This window comes from Bactrocera tryoni, chromosome 1 (genome assembly GCF_016617805.1).
Source record: "Bactrocera tryoni isolate S06 chromosome 1, CSIRO_BtryS06_freeze2, whole genome shotgun sequence".
In the NCBI taxonomy this organism is placed as follows: domain Eukaryota; kingdom Metazoa; phylum Arthropoda; class Insecta; order Diptera; family Tephritidae; genus Bactrocera; species Bactrocera tryoni.
The window spans coordinates 57779577-57800385 of NC_052499.1; the positions used below are offsets into that span (position 1 = coordinate 57779577).

Sequence of the window (20809 nt, forward strand, 5' to 3'; positions counted from 1 at the left end):
ATAAAATCTTAAATCTAATTAAAAACTAGACAGGCTCAAGCAAGTGATTGAGCTGTTTTGGTGATACGTTGCTCCTTAGTACGCAGGCATATCTCTTAAAGTTGGCACATCTATATTGCCTCCTTAGGTCAAAATCCCGCCTCAGTTTGAAAAATAAGTTGCTAATTTATAAGGTAATACTTAGGCCGATTTGGACGTATGGCACTGAAATCTGGGGCAAAACATCGAGTGCAAATTTGAAAAGTAATTCAAGCTTTTCAAAATAAAGTTCTGCACACTTTAGTGGTGGCTCCTTTCTATGTGAGAAAAGGTGTCCTCCACCTCTTTCGTTTGGAGAATCATGAAAATATATGTATTTGCAATTCAATTGCTAGACAATAGTTTACAACAAAGAAGATTGAAAAATACCACTCGCTAGATCTCCCCTTTCGATTCAATTATTGTATACAATTTTATTGTATTTTATTTATTTAGTGGCAACTAACTCATTGTGTTTTCAAGAAATTTGGTTTTTGTTTTTTTAAATTAAATAAATTCAAAATATATTGAAATTTACAATAAAAAATAAAAACTGAAATAGTATTAAAAACAAAACCAAACTCTGTAAAATATGAAACAACAGGAAAATCATTCACAGTTTCGAAAATTTTTGTGTTCAGTCAAAAATGTTTTGAAATTTTTAAACATCACAACTTTAAATCCTAAAATCATTTAGTATTATTTATTTTATGTGAATTTGTATCGTTTTAGACACGAAATATTTACCGCAATTTGCAACTAAAGTGAAGTACAACAATAACAGCAAAACACATACGCGAGTTTGAGCTACAACGCGAAATTACGAAAAATTGCCGCTTCTTTCGAAAATAACTGCTTTTTTGAAGCGCCTCAGCAGACGTCCACGAACAACCCACACACACACATACACACACGAACCTACCGAGAATGCAAACAACAAATCAAAACACTTGTGATACCGCCGCAACTAGCATAGCAACAACAAACACAGAAAACGAATTTGATACAACAGCAACAACAACAATCAACACTACTACCAACACACAAAACGAAGCTTTTGCAAACTACAATGTTGTTGTAGACAATCTTTTTGCACAACACAACAACCTTAACGAATTAGCTGTAAGCACTACAACAACAACAAATACATTGAAAACCGGAGCAGCCATACCGATGGACCAGCGACCGCAACTGGATGAGGACAATGAGAACTGTGTGATTGATATAGCCACCATGCAAATCGCTGACGACAGCAACAATACTGCCACGATGCCAGCCTTAAGTGGCGACAGCAACAACAAATACAGCTATACAAATGAGCATAGTGAGTCTGGCGGTGAACGGTTAGCGGGTGATGCGAAAGGCGAAATCGATATAGCAACAGATGCGGAAATGGAAAGCGATGGCGATGGCGATGGTGAAGGAGAGGGCGAAGAAGAAAATGTACAAGCTGAGGCTGAGCCGCGTAGCGATAATGAGGAGGAGGAAGTGGCAAACCAATATTTGAATGAAATTGAGATTAGCAAAGTCGATGAAGAGCAAATCATTACCGAGCTGGTGGATGCCAGTGGCCAAGGAAGCTGCACGGAAGCGTAAGCATAATAATATTTGTTTTGAATTGATATTTTTTATATTTTCATTTATGTTTTTTTTTATTCTAAATAGTATTAAGCAAAGCAATGGTATGCGTGTCGCTTTCGGTATAATCTTAAGACTAATGTTGCCACTTGCCAACAGCGTAATGCGCAGCTTCAAGGGTATACGCGATGTGCGGTTTCAACGTGTACTAAGATCAATTACTTCCAGCCGACAGGTGCTCACCAATCTAATGGCATTCGCTGCCAATTCCATATCGCTGAACTTGTCGTCGGTGCACGGTGCGTATACGTAACTTTTTTGCAATAAATGTGATTAATTTACTTTTTAGTTGTTGTAATTAGTTTTTAGTAACATTTTATACAAATGTTTAATATATTTTATATTTATTTCATTGGCATTTTATAATCGGATGGCAGATTTTAGCTATAAATCCAATCGATTCTTAAAAAATTGTAAGTGATGAATGAGAAATCGCCATTAATTCATTAACCAATACAGACTACGCTAACTTTTGCTATATCTGTAGCTGAAGTAAAAAATTTAAATATTTAATAGAAAGAAAACTAGAAACGAGATCACTTCTGAAGCGCATCATCACATATCTAGGCTATTTTTAACATAATTTAATTGCTGGGCACTCAATAATATCTTATAATCATGAAGAGAATTATGATATGCAATTGATTTTATTTTTCATTTTCATCAACTGAAATTTTTTTACACAAAAACGTCCACAAAACAATTTTCGTTGACCGTAAAGTGAAGTGATCCGAGATAGAAGACACTTTAAAGATATTAACTGAATGCGTACATTACTGTGCAAAGTGGATGTCGCGCGAATTTTGACCAAAGACCATGACGACTCGATGATTCGGAGCAGTGTTTAGAGATGTTCAAGCGTAATAAACCTGAGTTTTTGCGTCGATGTGTGAGAATGGATGAGACACGGCTCCATCATTTCACTCCGAAGTTCAATCGATAGTTATTCGATGAACCCGCTCCAACGTTTGGAAGAGCGCAACAGTCAACTGGCAGGAATGCGAATGAAATAATTTTAATTGAATTGAAAAAGGAAGGATCATTATCAGCGACTATTACATAGCGTTATTGTACTGTTTCACCAGCACAGTGCACCGTGTCCAAAATCTGTGAAAACGATAGCAAAAATACGTGAATTGGCCTCGAATTGCTTTCGCATTCATCGAGCTTTCCAGATCTGGCTCTCAGCGACTATTTTCTTTTCTCAGATCTCAAAATAATGTTCGTTGGGAAGAAACTGAGGCTTACAACAAACCGTACTACAAAATGGTATAGAAATGTTGGAAGGGTTGGGTAACCATTGAACTGAACTTTGTGAAAAAAACAAAATTTGCAAAAAAAAAACTTATTTTACTATGGTAGGCCGGGGATCTTTCAGTTGATCTGTTATAGCTCCATTAATTATTATCAGCATCTACAGCTCCACCAAGAGAATAGCCTCTCCAGATCATTAGTTATCCTCCTTGCCTGACGATCCATCTTATAGCCTTGACAGACGGCAGCGTTAATCCGGATTAACTGCGCACTTAATTAGATTCAATGATTGTCATTTTTATAATATTTTCAATGAAAATGTATAGAACGGAAATGAAGTTAATTCTGTAAAATTTTGAGGATTAACTGGTAGTTAGCAACGGAGTTATCTTCACTAACTCCTTAATTAATGCAGTTAATCCGCATCTAAAAATATAACATTTTTTCAATGGTTGAAGCTCCACCGTTCGTGACTTTTAACCCATTTTGATGCTTAAAACTGATTTTTTTGGTCGACGACCATTAAGTCCAACCATACAGGACCAATTACCAAGCCATCTAAGTCGATATATGATAATATATTTCGTTTAAAGCAGACTATTGTTGGAACGTCTGAATAGACTACTTCGCATATCGTAAGATTTCCATCATGTGTGGCAGTGACTTTTCAATTATGTTTCCAATGCATGTTGGAGATTCGACTTTTTGTAATATTTTACTAGGCACTTGTATTTTGATTCTCGGCATTTTGAACAATTGATTCTCGTTTAGTTTTGTAATGCGCTTGGATACAACTTCCTCTGTTACTTCCAGTGGTAAATACCACTGACTCAAAGTTACAAATATCAAATTGGGAAAATGTATTGCGTAATTTGTTCTGAATATTTATTTTTGTTGATTTCTCGAAGCCCATAGTTTTGATACCCAAAACTATATTTCTTTTTTAATTGAAACCGTCGAAAAAGTGAAGCTTCGCATATAAAAGAGAAAATACAATTTTTTAATGAGAACAAATTTGAGTGAAAAATAGGGGTGATTCATGAATTTTGGAGTATAATCCAAATCTTATTCACTGCAGATTACTGGTAAACATCTAATGGAATCACAAACAGTTGACTTTCTTTCGATAAAATAGACTATAACTGCTTTGAAGCAATTTCTCTTGTTTCGACTGTTCCTAGCACCTGAATGACCTTAAACCAGTTTCTGATGATCGTCCTCGAAAACTTAATGCTAATTTAGATAATTTTTTTCTGTTGGAAAGCTAGATTGATTTTCAAATATTTATCCATTTGTACACATTTTATTTTGTAATATTATTTGTCATATACATATGTACTTTGAAGTAACTTGATATACGTATACATATATCCACATAACTCTCGAAAGCATCCAAACATTTCATTTTCAAATATTACATTATTCCCACAGTCTCACAGCGCATAGAACCAATCTTGAAACTTCTCAAAATACGACAAGCGCGCGATGGTATTGAAAGTCTTCCCGACATGCCTTCCATCGATATAGCACCATGTTTTCCAACCGCTACACCACCGCCGACTCCAACAACACCCGGCACGCCGACTATGCCAATATTATCGCCCTTTTTAAATGAGCCTTCCATAGTTATGGCAAATTTTTCGACGGACAAGCGAAAAGCTACGCTACCACATACGCCAGCACCAAAATGTTGCACGATAAAAATTTTAGCAGAACCACCACCTGGCCAACCCATACGCGCTGACATTGTCTTCATTCATGGACTGCACGGTTCATTGGTGAACACATGGAAACAGGGACTTTGGGAAAACGAGCGTCAACCTGAAAATTTCGAACGACCACCAAAACCACCTGTGAGGCCACCGAAGCGGCCAAAACATTCTCGCACTGCCCTACTACATCCGCCACACAAGCAAAAACGCGCAAGATTTGCGCAAGGCGATCCGAGTCAACGCGCCACACTGGACGCAATGGAAAGTGATGAAATCAACAATTTGGATGATGGTTTTTTCGATGCGACCGAGCGTGAACTGAAAGAGGGGTATGCATTAGGTACTTATGGTCTAAAATTTGTTTCTATGAATATTTTTATCTATAGTGTCTCATATGTTTGTGGCGCGCCAGAAGATATACAAAATTGTGATGGTATCGAGTATAGTTTTCCCACATTCCGACTGCGTTTGAACGATAACGGTCGGCTACTACAAGGTCAATTCGACAAGATGCAAGATAGTCCCATAGATGTAAGCGCCGCTGAACCACACGTGAGTCAAACCCCACCTGCCAGCGAAAGCCCCAAGGCGAAAAGCAAAGGCAAAGCGAAACCTTCGGCGAATGATCCAAATTATTCAAAATGTTGGCCGGGTGATTGGCTGCCTTTGGACTGCCCTGGTGTACGTGTTATTGCCGTAAACTATACTACTGATCAATATTTGTGGCGTCCCTTGTGGAAAAAGAAAGAGCCGCGTTCGAACCTCATCGAGCGTGCCCGCGAAATGACCGAGTTGCTGATAAAACATCGTATTGGTTGTGGCCAACCGATTGTGTGGGTGGGTCACTCCAAAGGCGGCCTGTTCATTAAGCAAATCATAGTCAATGCTTGGGAGAGTGGTCGTCCTGCAGTGGCGCCACTCTGGCGCTCTTCACGCGGCGTATTTTTCTATTCCGTTCCGCACCGTGGCTCACATTTAGCTTGCATAAAAGCGCCGCTGCTGGCACGCTCTGTGGAAATGTTGGACATTGAGAAGAGTGAGTTGATAATTAATATCTGTAAATATGATATAGATCATTATTACGTCCATCTTTATAGATAACAAATATTTATTGGATCTGCATCGACGCTTTGCGGGCCTCTATCATTTGGGCCATATTAAAATAGAGGTATTCAGCTTTGTGGAGACGGCGTTGACACTGATGTCAGTGCTTTATCTGCGCATTGTCGGAGTGGATTCAGCAGGTTAGTGAGAAAAAAAAAAGGTTAAATGAAGACTAAATTCGAGAATATCTACAAAACTACACATTACCATAAATAGGAGCACTCTGCCCTTATTCCTTTTGATAACTATTGTAAAATAATCAAATAATATCTTTGTTGTCCGCAAGATTTTATTAAACGTAAAATCTTCTTCTAAGTCGACGAAAGTGCACTGCCCGTGTCGAAATCTTATTCTTCAAGCCCAAAAATAGAAAGTGAATTCGATGTAATAAGGGAACTCTTCGAATATCAATAGACCTTCTGAAAGTATTAGATTAGGTAATTTTATCTCCATTGTCTCTGGAATTAAGGCAATGACAGAGCCGCATCAATTCTTTGAAATGTGATAAGTACTTGGCTGTAGCTTTACCGTCCGTTGGTGATTATTGATTTTAATAGTTTTTTCTTGAGTAACTCTTCTTCGCCACATTAGCTCCGTACAGACACCCATAAGACCACTTTGACGCTATTGAGATCTAATCCCAAGCAGTATATGCATTATTGACGGGGTTGGATCAAAGGGAGAAGGTTGTCCGATGTGTGGGGTTAGTAGGGCATGCAAAGAGGTGGCTAGTGTCATGTGGGGGCCTCATTCCACGCTGAACATATGTTTGATATGTCAGGGTCTATTCTGGATATGTAGGAGTTTAACCTGCTAGAGTATCCAGAACGAAGCTGCGCAAAGGTCACTATCGTTCCTCGCGGCAACTCGATCACTTCGTCTGCAATGGGTGGTGAACGGCTTTAAGACACTTCAAACCCTTTAATTTTAAACAAGCATATGTTTCTTTCAATTTTCAGTTTAGACATTCATTCTAAGCCGCCCAAACAGCAATAAACATGAAATTATTAATAACATGCGCTAACCTTTTCACATATTTCGCAGATCCCGGATTTGGTGATGTATGCGGCATACGCTTGGATCATCGCGAGATTTGTAAGCCGCGCAGCCGAGACTGCATTCTATACAAAGAATTAGTTAAAATGATTAAAAAAGTATATTAAAATCAAGAAACAAATTTAGAATTAGTAAACGAGTAACTAAATAGAAACTGTTAGTACCTTATTGTTTTAAAGTATAATAGTGTTAATAATGCTGAAAAATTTTGAAAGTAAATACACAATTTGCCATAAAACCAAAAAACAAAAAACAAAAAAAAAACATATAACTGTAAAAGCAAAAATTTTAATAAATACATTAAAATATTATATATAAATTATATTTGAGAGCTTATGTTCAAAACATATTTATGTTCCACAAGAAAGCAAAGCGTTAAACTACACACACACATGCATATATAAGTACATAAAATATAAATATGTACTAGTGTATTTACACCAAGCGCATTAACTTACCGTTAAGCTGTTAAATGGTTATCCTTTGCTACTCAACGATTGCCATTGTTTGTCTATAGATATATCTACTTGTATAAACCATTTATATACTATAATATACATATATATTTATAATTATATATTTAATATACATATATATATATATGTATTTGCGTTTATTACAAATTTTTTGATAATTATAATATATTTCTTATAATTAATTTTTGTTATATAAAATATTATGTACTATAAATATAACTTCCGTAAATAAGTTGAATACATATGTATGTAGTATACACACATATACGTAATATTGTGCATAAGAATGTTCTTAGTTTTGTTCTTAAGTATTTTTATAAAAATGCATGGTCATCAGGTATAAGAACCGTTATATAGTGATTGGATTTTGTGATCAGCTCAATAAGATGTGATTTTTTGTCAAAGAAAAGCCTAGCATAGAACGATATATGTACCTACATAGATAGCGATGATATTTTCTCCAGATATTGCATGTGTAACAACAAAATATATAGCTATGTATCTAAGCAATTTAGTTAAGTACTTACTGTAATTATTATTTAACTTTTACACAAAACAAAATGAAGTATCTACTTATCAAAGCATTGCTGATCATTAATTATATATACAATATATACAAATACGATTATATTGGTATGAAAATATTTTATCATTAAAGATTTTGAAATTATTGCTGTCAATACGATAAGAAATACTTTGCAACTGATTCTTTAGTAACGCTTATATAACTGTACATGCGTTTTATAAAATCTTATATTTAATAAAGAATTTATTTTACTACAACGGAAGGTGGTTTAAATTTAGATAAATCTCAAAATAATGTTGAAGAATTCTCAATTGTAGTTTGCCTTCATTTTGTATCTCAATAACACTTTTGAGTCTTTCTAGAAAGTCACAACGGCTATCTCTCCGGCCTTTTACGTTTCCTCGCTGAACGGTACTTAATACTCTCCCTCACTAAATCCACAGCGACCATATTCACAAAATGGACTAAGGATTACATACTTGACTTTAATATTGCAGTCGGTGGTGTTTTAATTTCGATTGTCAATAACCCTAAAGAAAATTTGTTGCTAACATACAAGGCAATCGGCCGGTCGGTTCTTAACTACGCCGCACCAATATGGTCCCCTGGATACAGAGAAACGCTGTTGAGGAAGCTTCATACATGTCAGGACACTACACTCCGGACTACAACAAGATGCCTCTTGATGTCTCCGATCGAACATCTACCCAGTGAGGCCAGTATGCTCTCAGTTAATACGCAGTATGAACTCTTCTTCGAGTTGTTTCTCTTGGGATATTTTTGTAGAAAACGAGCTCGAGTTTGCCGCGAGATTCAAGAGTGACCTGCTCACTACATTGCGCTATAATCGCAAAGGTATATACATATTATCTTGTAGTAAATCTTTGTTAAAGATTGCTGTCAGCCGAATCGGAGTGTTAGTTTTTGTAGATCGCGTGTGAAACGGTTATATTCGATGATTTTAGAAAAAAAAGAGTAATATCAATGGGTGATTAAATTACTGCTTACCTGTAAAGAAAATCGTGCAGAGAACTCAAAGAAAGCTTAAATTCTGTAAATGGTGACCCTTATCTTCCGATGGCGACCATCAAAAAGTTTCAACATGAGCTATCGCCGGTTTTTGATGAACTACTTCCAAGTGCCCCGAAGATGGCTATGGCGCAGAAAAAATGACCGCTGATCGAAAGTACGCAAGATATTTGAGATCGTAGGTATCACAAAATACTATTTGGGTCATATTCTGTATGAAATGCATGGACATGAGAAAGCTGTCTGAGCGACAGATGCCGCGTTAGATCCTTCGGACGGTAAGTGCAGCCAAGAGACCACTTTACAGGAGTTAGTTACGCTCTTGAATGCAATGGGAAGGTGTTTCTGCTTCGTGTTGTCAATGTCGATAAAATGTGGATCCATGAGTTCGAAAAGGGTGAATTTTTAACGTTATTTGAGATTCACAAGTGGTAATTTATTTCAACGACGTGGAGAAGAGCAAAATGCTTTGCTGTATCGAACTACTTCGTCGATTCGACACCGGATTGCAAAAAATCGATTAAATTGATAAACCCTTTCCCTGTCGTTGCAGCCAAATTAGTCGAATTAGTCTATCAACTGTTGCCTTATTCACTGCATTTTCCAGATTTGGCTTAGATTCTTTTTAATTTCCATAGTGGAAAGAGTCACTCGCAGGGCAGAAATTTGAGTATGAGGAGGATCTACATAAAAAATTGGAGCAACGACGAGTTAAATGCTTCAACCTTAGAAAAGTGTATGTTGCGAAATAAATTGTAAGAAACTTCCGGGTTTCTTTTGTAGGCTAATTTTAAGTGTTGTTTGTTTCGACTTTTTTATGTGGATAAAATATGAGTGTAATGGGTATTAGTATCGAGATTGTAGCATACAAGGAAAATGCTATAACCTCTGGTAACTTTATCTTTGTAGGTGACGATAAAAGTTTACTTCCTTGAGGCTCATTATTGACATAAGTCTGTCAATGTAGATGAATTTATTGAGAGAATACTTCGGTGAGCAGATAGTATCACGCTTTCGGCCGATCGATTGGCCACCAAGATCATGTGATATCACAACGTTATATCTTTTTCTGTGGGTATTTGGGAAATCTAAAATCTATGCGGACAATCCCGCTTCAATTCAGGCTTTGGAGCAAAACACCACGCGTGTCACTCGCCAGTTACCAGTCGAAATGCTCGAACGAGTTATCGAAAATTGGATCATCTGAGATGTAGCCGCGGTCAATATTTGAAAGAGATGATTTTCAAAAAAAAATCCCAAAGAATGTTGTTACGAATGATTATAAACATTCCCCATTAAATTTGAAGTTACTATGTTTTTTTGTTTTAAATAGGGAATCTCGAAATGGACCACCCTTTAAAACTGTATCAATACCTTTTACTACCCCAAAATAGAAATCTTAATAAAACAAGCCATTATTTGTTTCAAATAAATTATATTTGTATTTTCATGTTAGCCTTTTTTCGTACACTTTTTCTTTGAACAAGGTTAATTGCTTCCCGCACATCCTCTAACACATACTCATATCATATTAGTGCGAGCGCTTGATAGAAATAGTTGCGCAACCGTTATTTATTCCCGTGTATTATTTATACACAAATACGTTCTTGACATGTACATATGTATGTATTTGCGTTTTATTTTGTATGCCACACTTTCACATTTTTTTTTTTGTTTTTAACACAAGCTTATCAACTACATACACATGTATTTTCATGTTTTTGTTTTTGTTTTTATTATTTTCTTTTTCTCAATTTACTGACATATAAGTATAAAAAGTGTTTGCTATCGTAACGATAAATATACTATATATTATTACAATATATATTTAATAATTAATTACTCTCACATTTACGTACAAAAAGCGAACAATTAAATGATATTTATAATAATAAAGAAGGAAAACATAATAGAACTTTTCATGAAAAATCACTTAAACAAGTTTGCATACAATTCTTAACATCTCTTAAAATAAACAAAATAAAAAAACATTTTTTTGTGTTATTTAGCGCCTTAAGTTACTGGTATCGTAATATAAAGTGTGGTCTCCAAGAGTTTTTCGTTTTTTGAATATTTAGAATATAAATTAAATTTTATAAAAACAATTGGTTTCAATTTTTGCATAAGATTTTAGTTAATTCACAGATTTTAGAGAAACAAGTCGAGCTTAATATTTACAGTTTTTGATCCTTCAAACTTATACACAAAATGCATAAATTTCAAAACTTAAAATGAATGTACTCCCATTTCTCATTGAGTGTTTGAAAAAAAAAAAAAACAAAATATTATATAGAAAGTTAAGCCTACGTTGCTTAGGTATTATGCAACCAGGAGATTTTTTCTGAAATTTTCTTGGCACAAATTTCAAATTTTAATTGGAAAAATAGCAAAAATTGGCTTGAACTAGTCAAAAAAGTATTCACAACTATTTGTATCAGTTTCTAGGAAACTAAACATATCCCATAATTAATATAGAGAGATGAGTTATAATCATAATATTTTCTCATAGTTTCTAGGTGGAACATGCCGTCTCATCGGTTCCACTAATCAAGAAGTTCAAGATGAGTAGGTAAAGGTATGTTTTTATATGTGTTCTATAGAATCCGAGACTAATTTTGCTAAACTAGATACACAAAACTTTTTCCCACGAATTTGAAACCAATGATGCTGAAAACCAGTTATTACCAAAAATCGACCTGAAGATCCGAATTGACACATTATGTGTGACCTGGTCTACGAAAAGGGAGCTAACGTGCGAAAACTAGTTATGACTTTTTGTATTCTATCACGTGACTTCCATCCGAATCAACTAAAAAGTGAAAATTGATTTTTTGATACCTAAGCCCCCTTTCCGTAGACCAGGTCACATATGTGGATATAACTAAATTCGCCAAGAAATGTGAAATCTGGCGAAACCGTCGATTGCCTGAGTTACCGCAGGGCGTGGGACACTTTTAATACAGAGTGTATAAAATTGGCATAAATATTGAATTACATTTATGATAGACTTGAGAAAATTTCGGATATAAAAAATTTGTATTCAAAATTTAATTTTAATTTAAAGAATTACATATTTAGGTGCATTTAGTCGTAATAGTTGCTCATTTTGGCAAAGAGTCAGAATCAATAATGATCGTATGAACCTTTATGTACCCAAAAGGAGCTTCGAATACAAAAAACACAGCTTCTATCTTCTACCTTCCTCTCTCTCTTAAACCGGGTTTTCCAATATGGATGATATGATTTCTAAGTGTCTTTCGGCCATTTTTAATATGTCAAGATCTGTAATTATTCTTCGTTGTATTCAGTAATGTTTACAATTTTATCATTGAAAAATATACGCAAGAACAAAGTTTACAAATTATTTAATTTTATTATCAAAATAATTGGTCTCCAAATTTCCGTGGAGTTAATTTGAAAATTCTAACGATTTTTTTAAGAAAATCATCTTCTCCGATGAGGCTCACTTTCATCTGAGTGCTGCCGTGAATTCTGGTGCGAAGAAACGCCACTAATTATTCATGAACAACCATTAAATTCACCTAAATTACCAGTTTTTGGTCTGCTGGAATAATTGGTCCGTAAAACGATGTGCAACAAATAAGAAAGAGAAAGCTACTGTCTAGTTGTTGGATGTAACTTTTCTCAAATTTTAGCCGATAAAAAGTAAGCAAGGGATCAACTGACACTTCTGTCTGTAAAGTCCAATTAAATAATTTTTGACTGCTAGAAATTAGTCAAAGATGATCGAGAACGCGTTGACAACGAACCACGTTTAGGACGGCCATAACATCAACTGATAACGAACCCGTGAATAAAATAAAGGAATTGGTGCTTTAGAATCGACGATTAACAGTCAGAGATTTGACTGACATCGTTAGAATATCGGAAAGATCAGTAAAAACTATTTTGAAAGATCATTTGAGCCTAAGAAAAGTGAAGGCACGATTGGTTACAAAATCACTAATTTTTTTCGAAAAAGAGCATCGCATTAACGTCTGTGGAATAATGCTTACCGACTACCAAAATGTCATGAAACGTTATATTACTGACGATGAATCTTGGATCTATGATTACGACCCGGAAAAAGACGATGAATCGGCCGAATATTGTGGCAAAGGTTAGCCAAAGTCGAAAAAATCACGTCAAAACAGGTCGAAAATCAAGGTTATGTTGACAGTTTTCTTCGATTATCGTGGTGTGGTGCACGCTAAATTCCTTCCTACCGGTCAAACTGTCAACAAGGAATACTTTTTGAGTGTTATACGGCGTTTGCGCGAAACTATTCGTAAAAAGAAGCCAGAATTATGGGCAGATAACTTTTGGTTTTTGCACCACGATAATACACCGTCGCATACTGCATTGACTCTTCGTAAGTTTTTCGCTAAATCCGGAAATGGCCTTTAACATTTGTTACCAAGATAGGGAAAACATTGGATTAAGTGTATTGGGTTCAAGAAGGAGGATTTTAAAATGATGAACAAAGTCTTACTACTTTTTGCTCATAGTAGAATATTGTTCAAAGGATTCTCTACTAATCATTCGTTTTCAGCGCAAAAAAAACTCATTTTTTTTTTTAATTGAAGCTTATGCAAGAAAATTTCAGCATTTCCGCAAAACTAAAATATTTTGGTTGTTTATTTTTTCCACGAGTAAGTTAAGACGCGAATACCTGCATTAAATTTAAACACTTGTCACATCCACTTGCACGGCGGCAGCAAACAGTGTTTCCCCTTTAAAGTTTTCGCCGTGGCCATACTTTTTTTTCTTTTTAATTCTAAATATTTTTTTGCAATAAATAAAAAAAAAACAAAATCTTTATATACTTGTAAATACAAATTTTTAGTTTTAGTAAGTGTATGCGGTATGCATTTTGTTTTCACATTTCTTTTGCTTTTGTGTGTAGTAATCTAATATTTGTTTTCATTTATCTAAATATGCTTTTGGTATCAAATCTTTTCTTTTATTTTTTGTAGCTGCTCTCTTTCTGCTTTTTATTACTAAAATTGTGTGCCTTTTAGTTTAAAATTCTTACACATAGATAGATAGGCATATATATGTTATGTGTGCATATATGTATGCACATAACTGTTTTTATGTCTGTACTGTAGTATGTTGTTGCTTTAGGAATCTCAAGTATGTTTTCGGAATAGTCGAAAGTTGCTGCTAGTCGTTTTGTTTTGGGCAGTCTGGACTTTGTTTTTCAAGTTTTCATTAAAATTGTTGTTTTTGTATTCATTAACTTTTTCAATACTTTTTGTTATTTTTGTTTTTGTAAAATGCTAACGGTTTGTACATATACATATATTTATTATGCTTTAATTTTTCTTTAAAATCAGTTGCCATTCTAATATAATACCAGCGTAGTTGCACACATACTTGTATATATTTATTATGTACGTACATATGTGTGTGCTTTATGTGTTTTCATTTTTTTTTAATATTAGTATATTATATAATCACTATTAAATGCTTACTTAGGTTTAACTGTTTATAATTATTCAAATAAAGTTGAATTATGTGTAACTGTATTGTTTTTCTTGTTTTTGTAAATGTATAAAATTAATTGTATGTATGTATGTATTGTAAAGTGGAAAAATAAATATAAAACACAACAATTTTTTATATGAAATTATGTAAATGAACACAAGTGATTGGTTTCTGTATTATTTCTTGGAGAGTAACTGTTTTGTTGTTGTTTTTCTCATATATTTTTTTTATTTTTGCTTCTTTGGCTCTCCTGCAGTGTAATTTAATTAGGTTTTGCGTATTTGCATTATTACTGCATTTAGTGGTACACCATGCGAAAAAATTATTTATTTTTTATCGCATGTGAGAAAATCAGTATTACTTATTGCATGCGAGAAAATCGATATGTATGCTACGACATGCGATATTTCTCAGTACACAAACTATAATTAATTTTTTGGAAGAAAATTATTTATTTTTATCGCATGCGAGAAAATCGATGTGTGCTTTGGTAATGAGATTTTTGCATAAATAAACAACATTTTTTTGAAGAAGCTTATTTGGATTTTTCGTATTGCCAGCTTAAAATGAGAAAATATGCGGATTGCGACTTCTAAGGCTAAGGTCGTTTATCATTTGTTTATACCTCGAAAATCACTCATTATTAGGAACCTGAACATTATTAGGATTTTCCCAGCCAATTTTGGTACACATTACTTCAAAAAGGCGACTTTAATGGTGTTTAGTTGTTTTTATTGTTGCGTAAAATATACACCAAATAATTTTAGGAAATTTTGTTGCAGGGAAGACCATTTGAAGGATATTAGTGCGTGTCTGCCCGGTTACTCAAACACGACTGTCACAATCCAGTAAATTGTAGTGCATCCATTTTACGTGGAAATTGTTCGATTCAGTATTCTTTAGCATTTTTTATATGATTCGAGAAATCTGGGGACCATTTCAGGATCATTATAGCCAGAACAGTGCATATTAAGTTTTCCACTCAGAGGCAAACGCAGAAGACCCTAGAAAGTTTATATATCGATGTGATGTGTGATGTGCTGAGCCGATTAAGCTTTGTCTATCCACTTTAATAATATTCACCTATGGCCCCTCTATCTTTGGCTTATGCCTTTAAAATCTTTCACTTATACGAACTTGAAGAATAAAGTTTTCCACTTAGAATTTGGGAACCTATAATTTTTTTTGGCTTTATAGATTATATAATTCAAGATATTACGGGTCGTCTCTAGCGTCATTTTTAAAGAAATTAAATTCAGATGCCGCCCAAGTCACCGATATTAAGATGTAAAACCGGCTTTGGGAATTGGTTCTAAAGTCTGATTCTGGATGCCTGATGTGAGACCAAGCCTTAACTGATACTTTGGTTTGCTCATATTCAGCGATAAGGTGTTGAAAAATCGTAATCTATACTGATATATATAGTTGCATACATATCGATTTTCCTTTGTCTGGAAAGCACAACAACATTGTGTATTGTTCATTCATATATCATTGGTCATATTAATTTTCTCGCATGCAAGTAATTGTATCAAAAGCACTTTTGAAGTGACACTTATTTGAAAACATGAAATTCTAAATGCTTCGTTTGTGTTTATTTTGTATTAAGGTATGTTGGTATGCTTATTAATTTTTTTTTTTGGTTTATTGCACTTTTGTTTACATGAACGGTTTTTATGAATTACTGGGTGGAACTTTTAGTTGTTACATGCCTTCATACATATACTCTAATACAAATTTGTATGCATGAATTTATGTGTGTAATGGAATAATTTATATATCGTCACCTAAAACTCAAAATAACGTAACATCACTTTTCATAAGTTTGCCAGCGAAGCAAAAACGATATAATAGAAACCACTTTTAGAAACAAAAGTTCAGTTTTGGTTATAAAATGCTACCACGTATAGGTATGTTGTTGTAAATCAAAAGCAATAAAAATTGATTTTTTTGATGATGTGTTATTTTGCATTTTAGTTGACGATATGTATACACATATATATACATATATATTTATTTTTTATTTTCTATATATCTGTGTTTGTCTGCTATTATTTTTGGCCAATGCCAATCTGTTAAATATAAATTTTTCTTAATTTTATTACTGCTCTCTAATCCTGATACTTAGAACACATTACGTATGCGGACATTATGTTAAAATTTCCATTATTTATTGAAATTTGTTATTTCATTTTTTGCAAATTTATCGGTTTTGTAACTTTATACAGCACATGTCATTCCTTCTAAAGTTTTTGAAACATTTTCATAATTATTAGTATTGAAAGTTGTTTGTCTTTGATGACATCTTTATTGGTGCGTCACGAAACCCGAACCAAATGAAGCGGAAAAGTGAGTGCAGATAACTGAACTGTCGTGTATACTTTCGAGAGAAGAGAGAGAAAACATAGTGCCGCTCAGAAACAAGATACATTGGGACAAAAAAAACATGGAAATTGTAATTAAATTCCCCTGGTAGATGATATATTAAAAAAAATGTATTTTGTTAAGTTGATAGGACTGTCTTTAATTACCATGCCAAATATAAGCGTGATCTGTCAACTAGTTTGTTTACACCAGCTACTTAAGTCGGTACACCCCAGAAGTGCATTGCGATTTTTAGAATGACGAACATAGAATTTGTCTCAATTTTTGTATTTCTAACCGAATTTCGTGTGCAGAAGCACTGCGAATGTTAAAAAAGACTTGCAGTGATTCAGTTTTATCAAGAACACAAGCCAACAAGTGGTACAAGGCCTTCGAAGATGGTTGAGACATCGTTGAAGACAAGCCTCGTTCTTTGACTCCTTAAACTGATGGAAATGTTAAAAAAAGTGAAGAATATGGTGCTTGAAAATCGACAGGCAGGTGTTGGAGAAATGGCAAGAGCGCTTGACAACTCTCGAGAGTCCGTTGAAGTGATTTTGGTAGATATTTTAGATATAAAACACGTTCTTGTCGACTCGTCCCGATAAAGCTGTTTTTTTTTGCAAAAAGAGTACCGTAAACAGGTCTCTTTGAACATGCTTCATCGTGCGAATTCCGATCCCACATTCATGGAGAGCATTATAACTGCCGATGAGACATGGGTTTATGAATTTGACATGCAAACAAGTCATAAATCATCGGAATGGAGGGGGGCAAACCGAGCCGAAACCAAAAAACAATCACGCCAAAGCCGCTCAAAAACCAAAATGATGCTCATTGTTTTTTCGATAATCGTAGTTTGGTGCATCATGAATCTTTTCAGGATGTACATACGGTCAATAAGCAGTTCTATTTACAATGTTCGGCTTTTTTGTCACAATGTATATCCGGACGTAATTATGATTGCCTGAGGTCTATTGCATAAATATAACATCGAAGTAAAAAATTCTGTACTGCTTTTAACCTCACCACTGAAATTCAGAAGCTATTGAGTTTCCGGTTTTTGATTCTGGCTATACTGGTATATGAGTAGCCCTACTTTATATTTGGACATTCTGACAGGATTAATATAAATAAAGAAACATGTAGACAAATAAATACTAAAAAAATAAAACATTTAAAATATACATAGTTAAATAAATATGGAAGATAAAACATTATTAAAAAAATCTACTTAATATTAGTGTAAATACCCTCGTATATAAGCAGCCACATAAGGAAAAGTAATTAAAATGGATTTTCGGTTGGTAATGGCAAAAAGGAAAAAAGAAAAGATGTGTGTGCTTAGGTGGTAAAATCTCGACTGATTCAGTAGTTTACGTTTAGAAAATTCTACCTGAAAAATAACTTGTTATATCTTTAGGAAAAGTTTCGATTAATAAAAGTTGCTGAATTGTTAATATTACTCCCTCGAGTTTTATAGATTAGTTGCAGAATAAGTTATCTATAAATCCCGGTAAGGGACGGGCTCATAACATGATTTTATTACCTAATCAGCTATAATGAATTTGCTAGAGTTAACATGTCACATAACCCAAGATGTATAAATAAATAAAAAAAAAAAAATACTCATAAATAAGGAGCGCTACTAAAAAAAATCAAATTTTTTCGATTTTTTTATTTAATTCTAAAAAAATAGCGACAAAAGGATTTAAAAATTTCGACTAAATATACCGCCGTAAATCGTTTTTATAAATTCCAGTTATATTTAGGAAATATTCACAACCTTTAACAACACACCAACTTTGTATGCATGCCATGATAATATAGTATTCGCTTCTTGAAAAAATTATCGTCGAAATGATTTTGTGATCCAAGCATGAATGTGTGTTAGGTGATTAGAGATAAATAAGCGATATCTTCTATCGTTGATCAACGTAAAATTCATATTATGCAGCTGCAATCGTAATCTTAATTATAACATAATTCTTAAAGAGAAAAAACCGTTATGTATAGCCGAAAAGTTCAGAGTACTCAATAATTCGCTAAGGTGAGTTTTTCAATACCAGCTAATTCACCACGATTACTCTTGCTTCAATGGTAATCTTGTTATTGCTGCAGTTACACGATCAAGAACTAGCTTTAAGTACGACACACAGACTATTTGTCAAAATTGATTTCAAATGACAGTCGTGGCATAAGCTGTTTATCAATAATACTTTCAAGAATCGCTGGAAATCTCTGAACGTTTCGCACGAAATTAATAACATAATGGAAACATGGAAGGTTTCAACAACAGACTCCAGATTTTTGCTTAATCTGCATTATAGCTATTCGAGGGACAAAACCACTTTCATTTCTGCAGAAATTGATTGATATGCTTATATTTATCCATGAATACGTAGGTGGGCTTTCATATTTCGGGACTTGACAACCCATTTCCCACTGAAGAGGAAGAAGAAGTGTTACAATCTGGCAGCTGACAACTTTATCGTAAAGTTTGTCATTTTTGATGTTATACATGTTGATAATGTTTTGATATACGACTATTATTTTTGTTGTTTACAGTGGCTTAAAATATTCAACTCGGCCAAAATAGGGAATTAAATCTTGAACATTTTCGCGTGATTATGTTTTACAATTTCCGTCGCGCATTAACTCAGCAGCAGTGTATGTAAGTTCATCGATACAACTTCAATTTTTAGCGATGAAAACACAACAAGAACTACTGTTTATCGAACGTATGGTGAATTCAATTCAGATCAAAGTGTTCGTAGAAGTCCAAGACGGATTTCGTGATGGCCATCCAAAATCATTTGTTGTTCCGGAAACTATTGATGCTATACACAAACTGTTATTGCAAGAGCGTCATGTGGCCTATCGTGACCTAGTGACAGCTGTAGGCAATAGTGGGATCAGCATATATTCAATATTGTAGGAACATTTGAGTGTAAAAAGTATTTTTTCCCAATTTCTCAATCGCTCAAAAAATGTCTAGGGTCGATTAGTGGAGAGAAGTGTTAAAAAATACGATTGCGGTGCTACGAAATACGTCTATGAAATCGTAACTGATGGAGAAACGAGGATTAACGCGTATGAGCTCAAAAGTAAAGAGCAGTCGACTGCATGAGTGTTTCAAGATTAGCGGAATTCAACACCGGTTTTCGAGTCGCGAAACAATTCCAAGCAAATGGTTGCTTGTTTTTTCGGTAGTGGACATGTCGCAACCATGTCAATGAAAAATCGCAGAACAAGACATTCTCAGTGGTATACGACCATTTATTTGACAGTTGTCTTTCAAGGAATCAGGCTCACTCATCACCAGGCAGTGTTAGCTCTCTGAAACAACTGCATTTTTGAGCGCTTAAAATATCGATTCGATTAGTCATTCTCCATATATTATTTATTTGGCATCGAATGACTTCTTTTTGTTGCCGTCGTAAAAAACAAACTAAGAGCTCAACGTTTTTCGATACCTGAAGAGGCGGTTGATGCATTCAAAGGCATGTTTTCGAGGAACCTCAATCGAGACACATTCGACAATTTTTTCACACTCATGCAAAAGTTTAAAAATCTTAATGGAGTATATTTTTAAAAGCAATAAAGTGATTTTCGATAATTAAAATTTGTTTTTGTTCTCCAATCTCGAAATATAAAGGGCAACCTACATACGTATAACCAAATATTCATATTCCCGATAATTGCATGGCATTAGTTTGAAAACTATGTGTTCAGCTGTTTTAACTCGATCGTCAAGTAGCCGCTCGATTTGGATGGAAAAATGATAACACGATGCCATTTAAGTTGGAAAAATGTGTGTGTATTGCAACTGAAAAGATATTTCTTGATCGTGTAACGTGCGGGGTAAGAAGGACAGTCAAGCAGAAAGTGCTTAAATAATTCTACCTCACTAATATGCATAGAACTCATAGAGCTCAGGAAGAAGGTACCAGGCAGTTTGTGCATTTCAATAGGTTCAACTGTTCAGATATTCATTGCTTTTGTGATAAGCTTCTTACAAGTGCTGAGAGCAGCCAGAAGTTTGTCTCTGGATTTCATTGTTATTGGACGAAGTCGTGCAAGAGTCACAGTGATCTTGCTGCCTACTTGACTACCACTAATTTTCATGTGTTTTTAATTAA

The 20809-nt window shown here is 34.4% G+C and overlaps 1 protein-coding gene across 3 annotated transcripts in view; it reads left to right on the forward strand.

The window, feature by feature from the left end:
- The window catches only part of LOC120775743, a 32421-nt gene extending 25367 nt beyond the window's left edge, over positions 1-7054 (forward strand). For all 3 annotated transcript variants that reach the window (XM_040106078.1, XM_040106071.1, XM_040106087.1), the window contains 6 exons: positions 751-1610; positions 1684-1895; positions 4342-4951; positions 5009-5658; positions 5720-5866; positions 6771-7054. In XM_040106078.1, the coding sequence (XP_039962012.1) occupies positions 946-1610; positions 1684-1895; positions 4342-4951; positions 5009-5658; positions 5720-5866; positions 6771-6889 (2403 nt within the window). In that variant the 5' untranslated portion in view covers positions 751-945 and the 3' untranslated portion in view covers positions 6890-7054. The remainder of the gene's footprint in view (positions 1-750; positions 1611-1683; positions 1896-4341; positions 4952-5008; positions 5659-5719; positions 5867-6770) is intronic.
- Positions 7055-20809: the final 13755 nt, after the last annotated feature.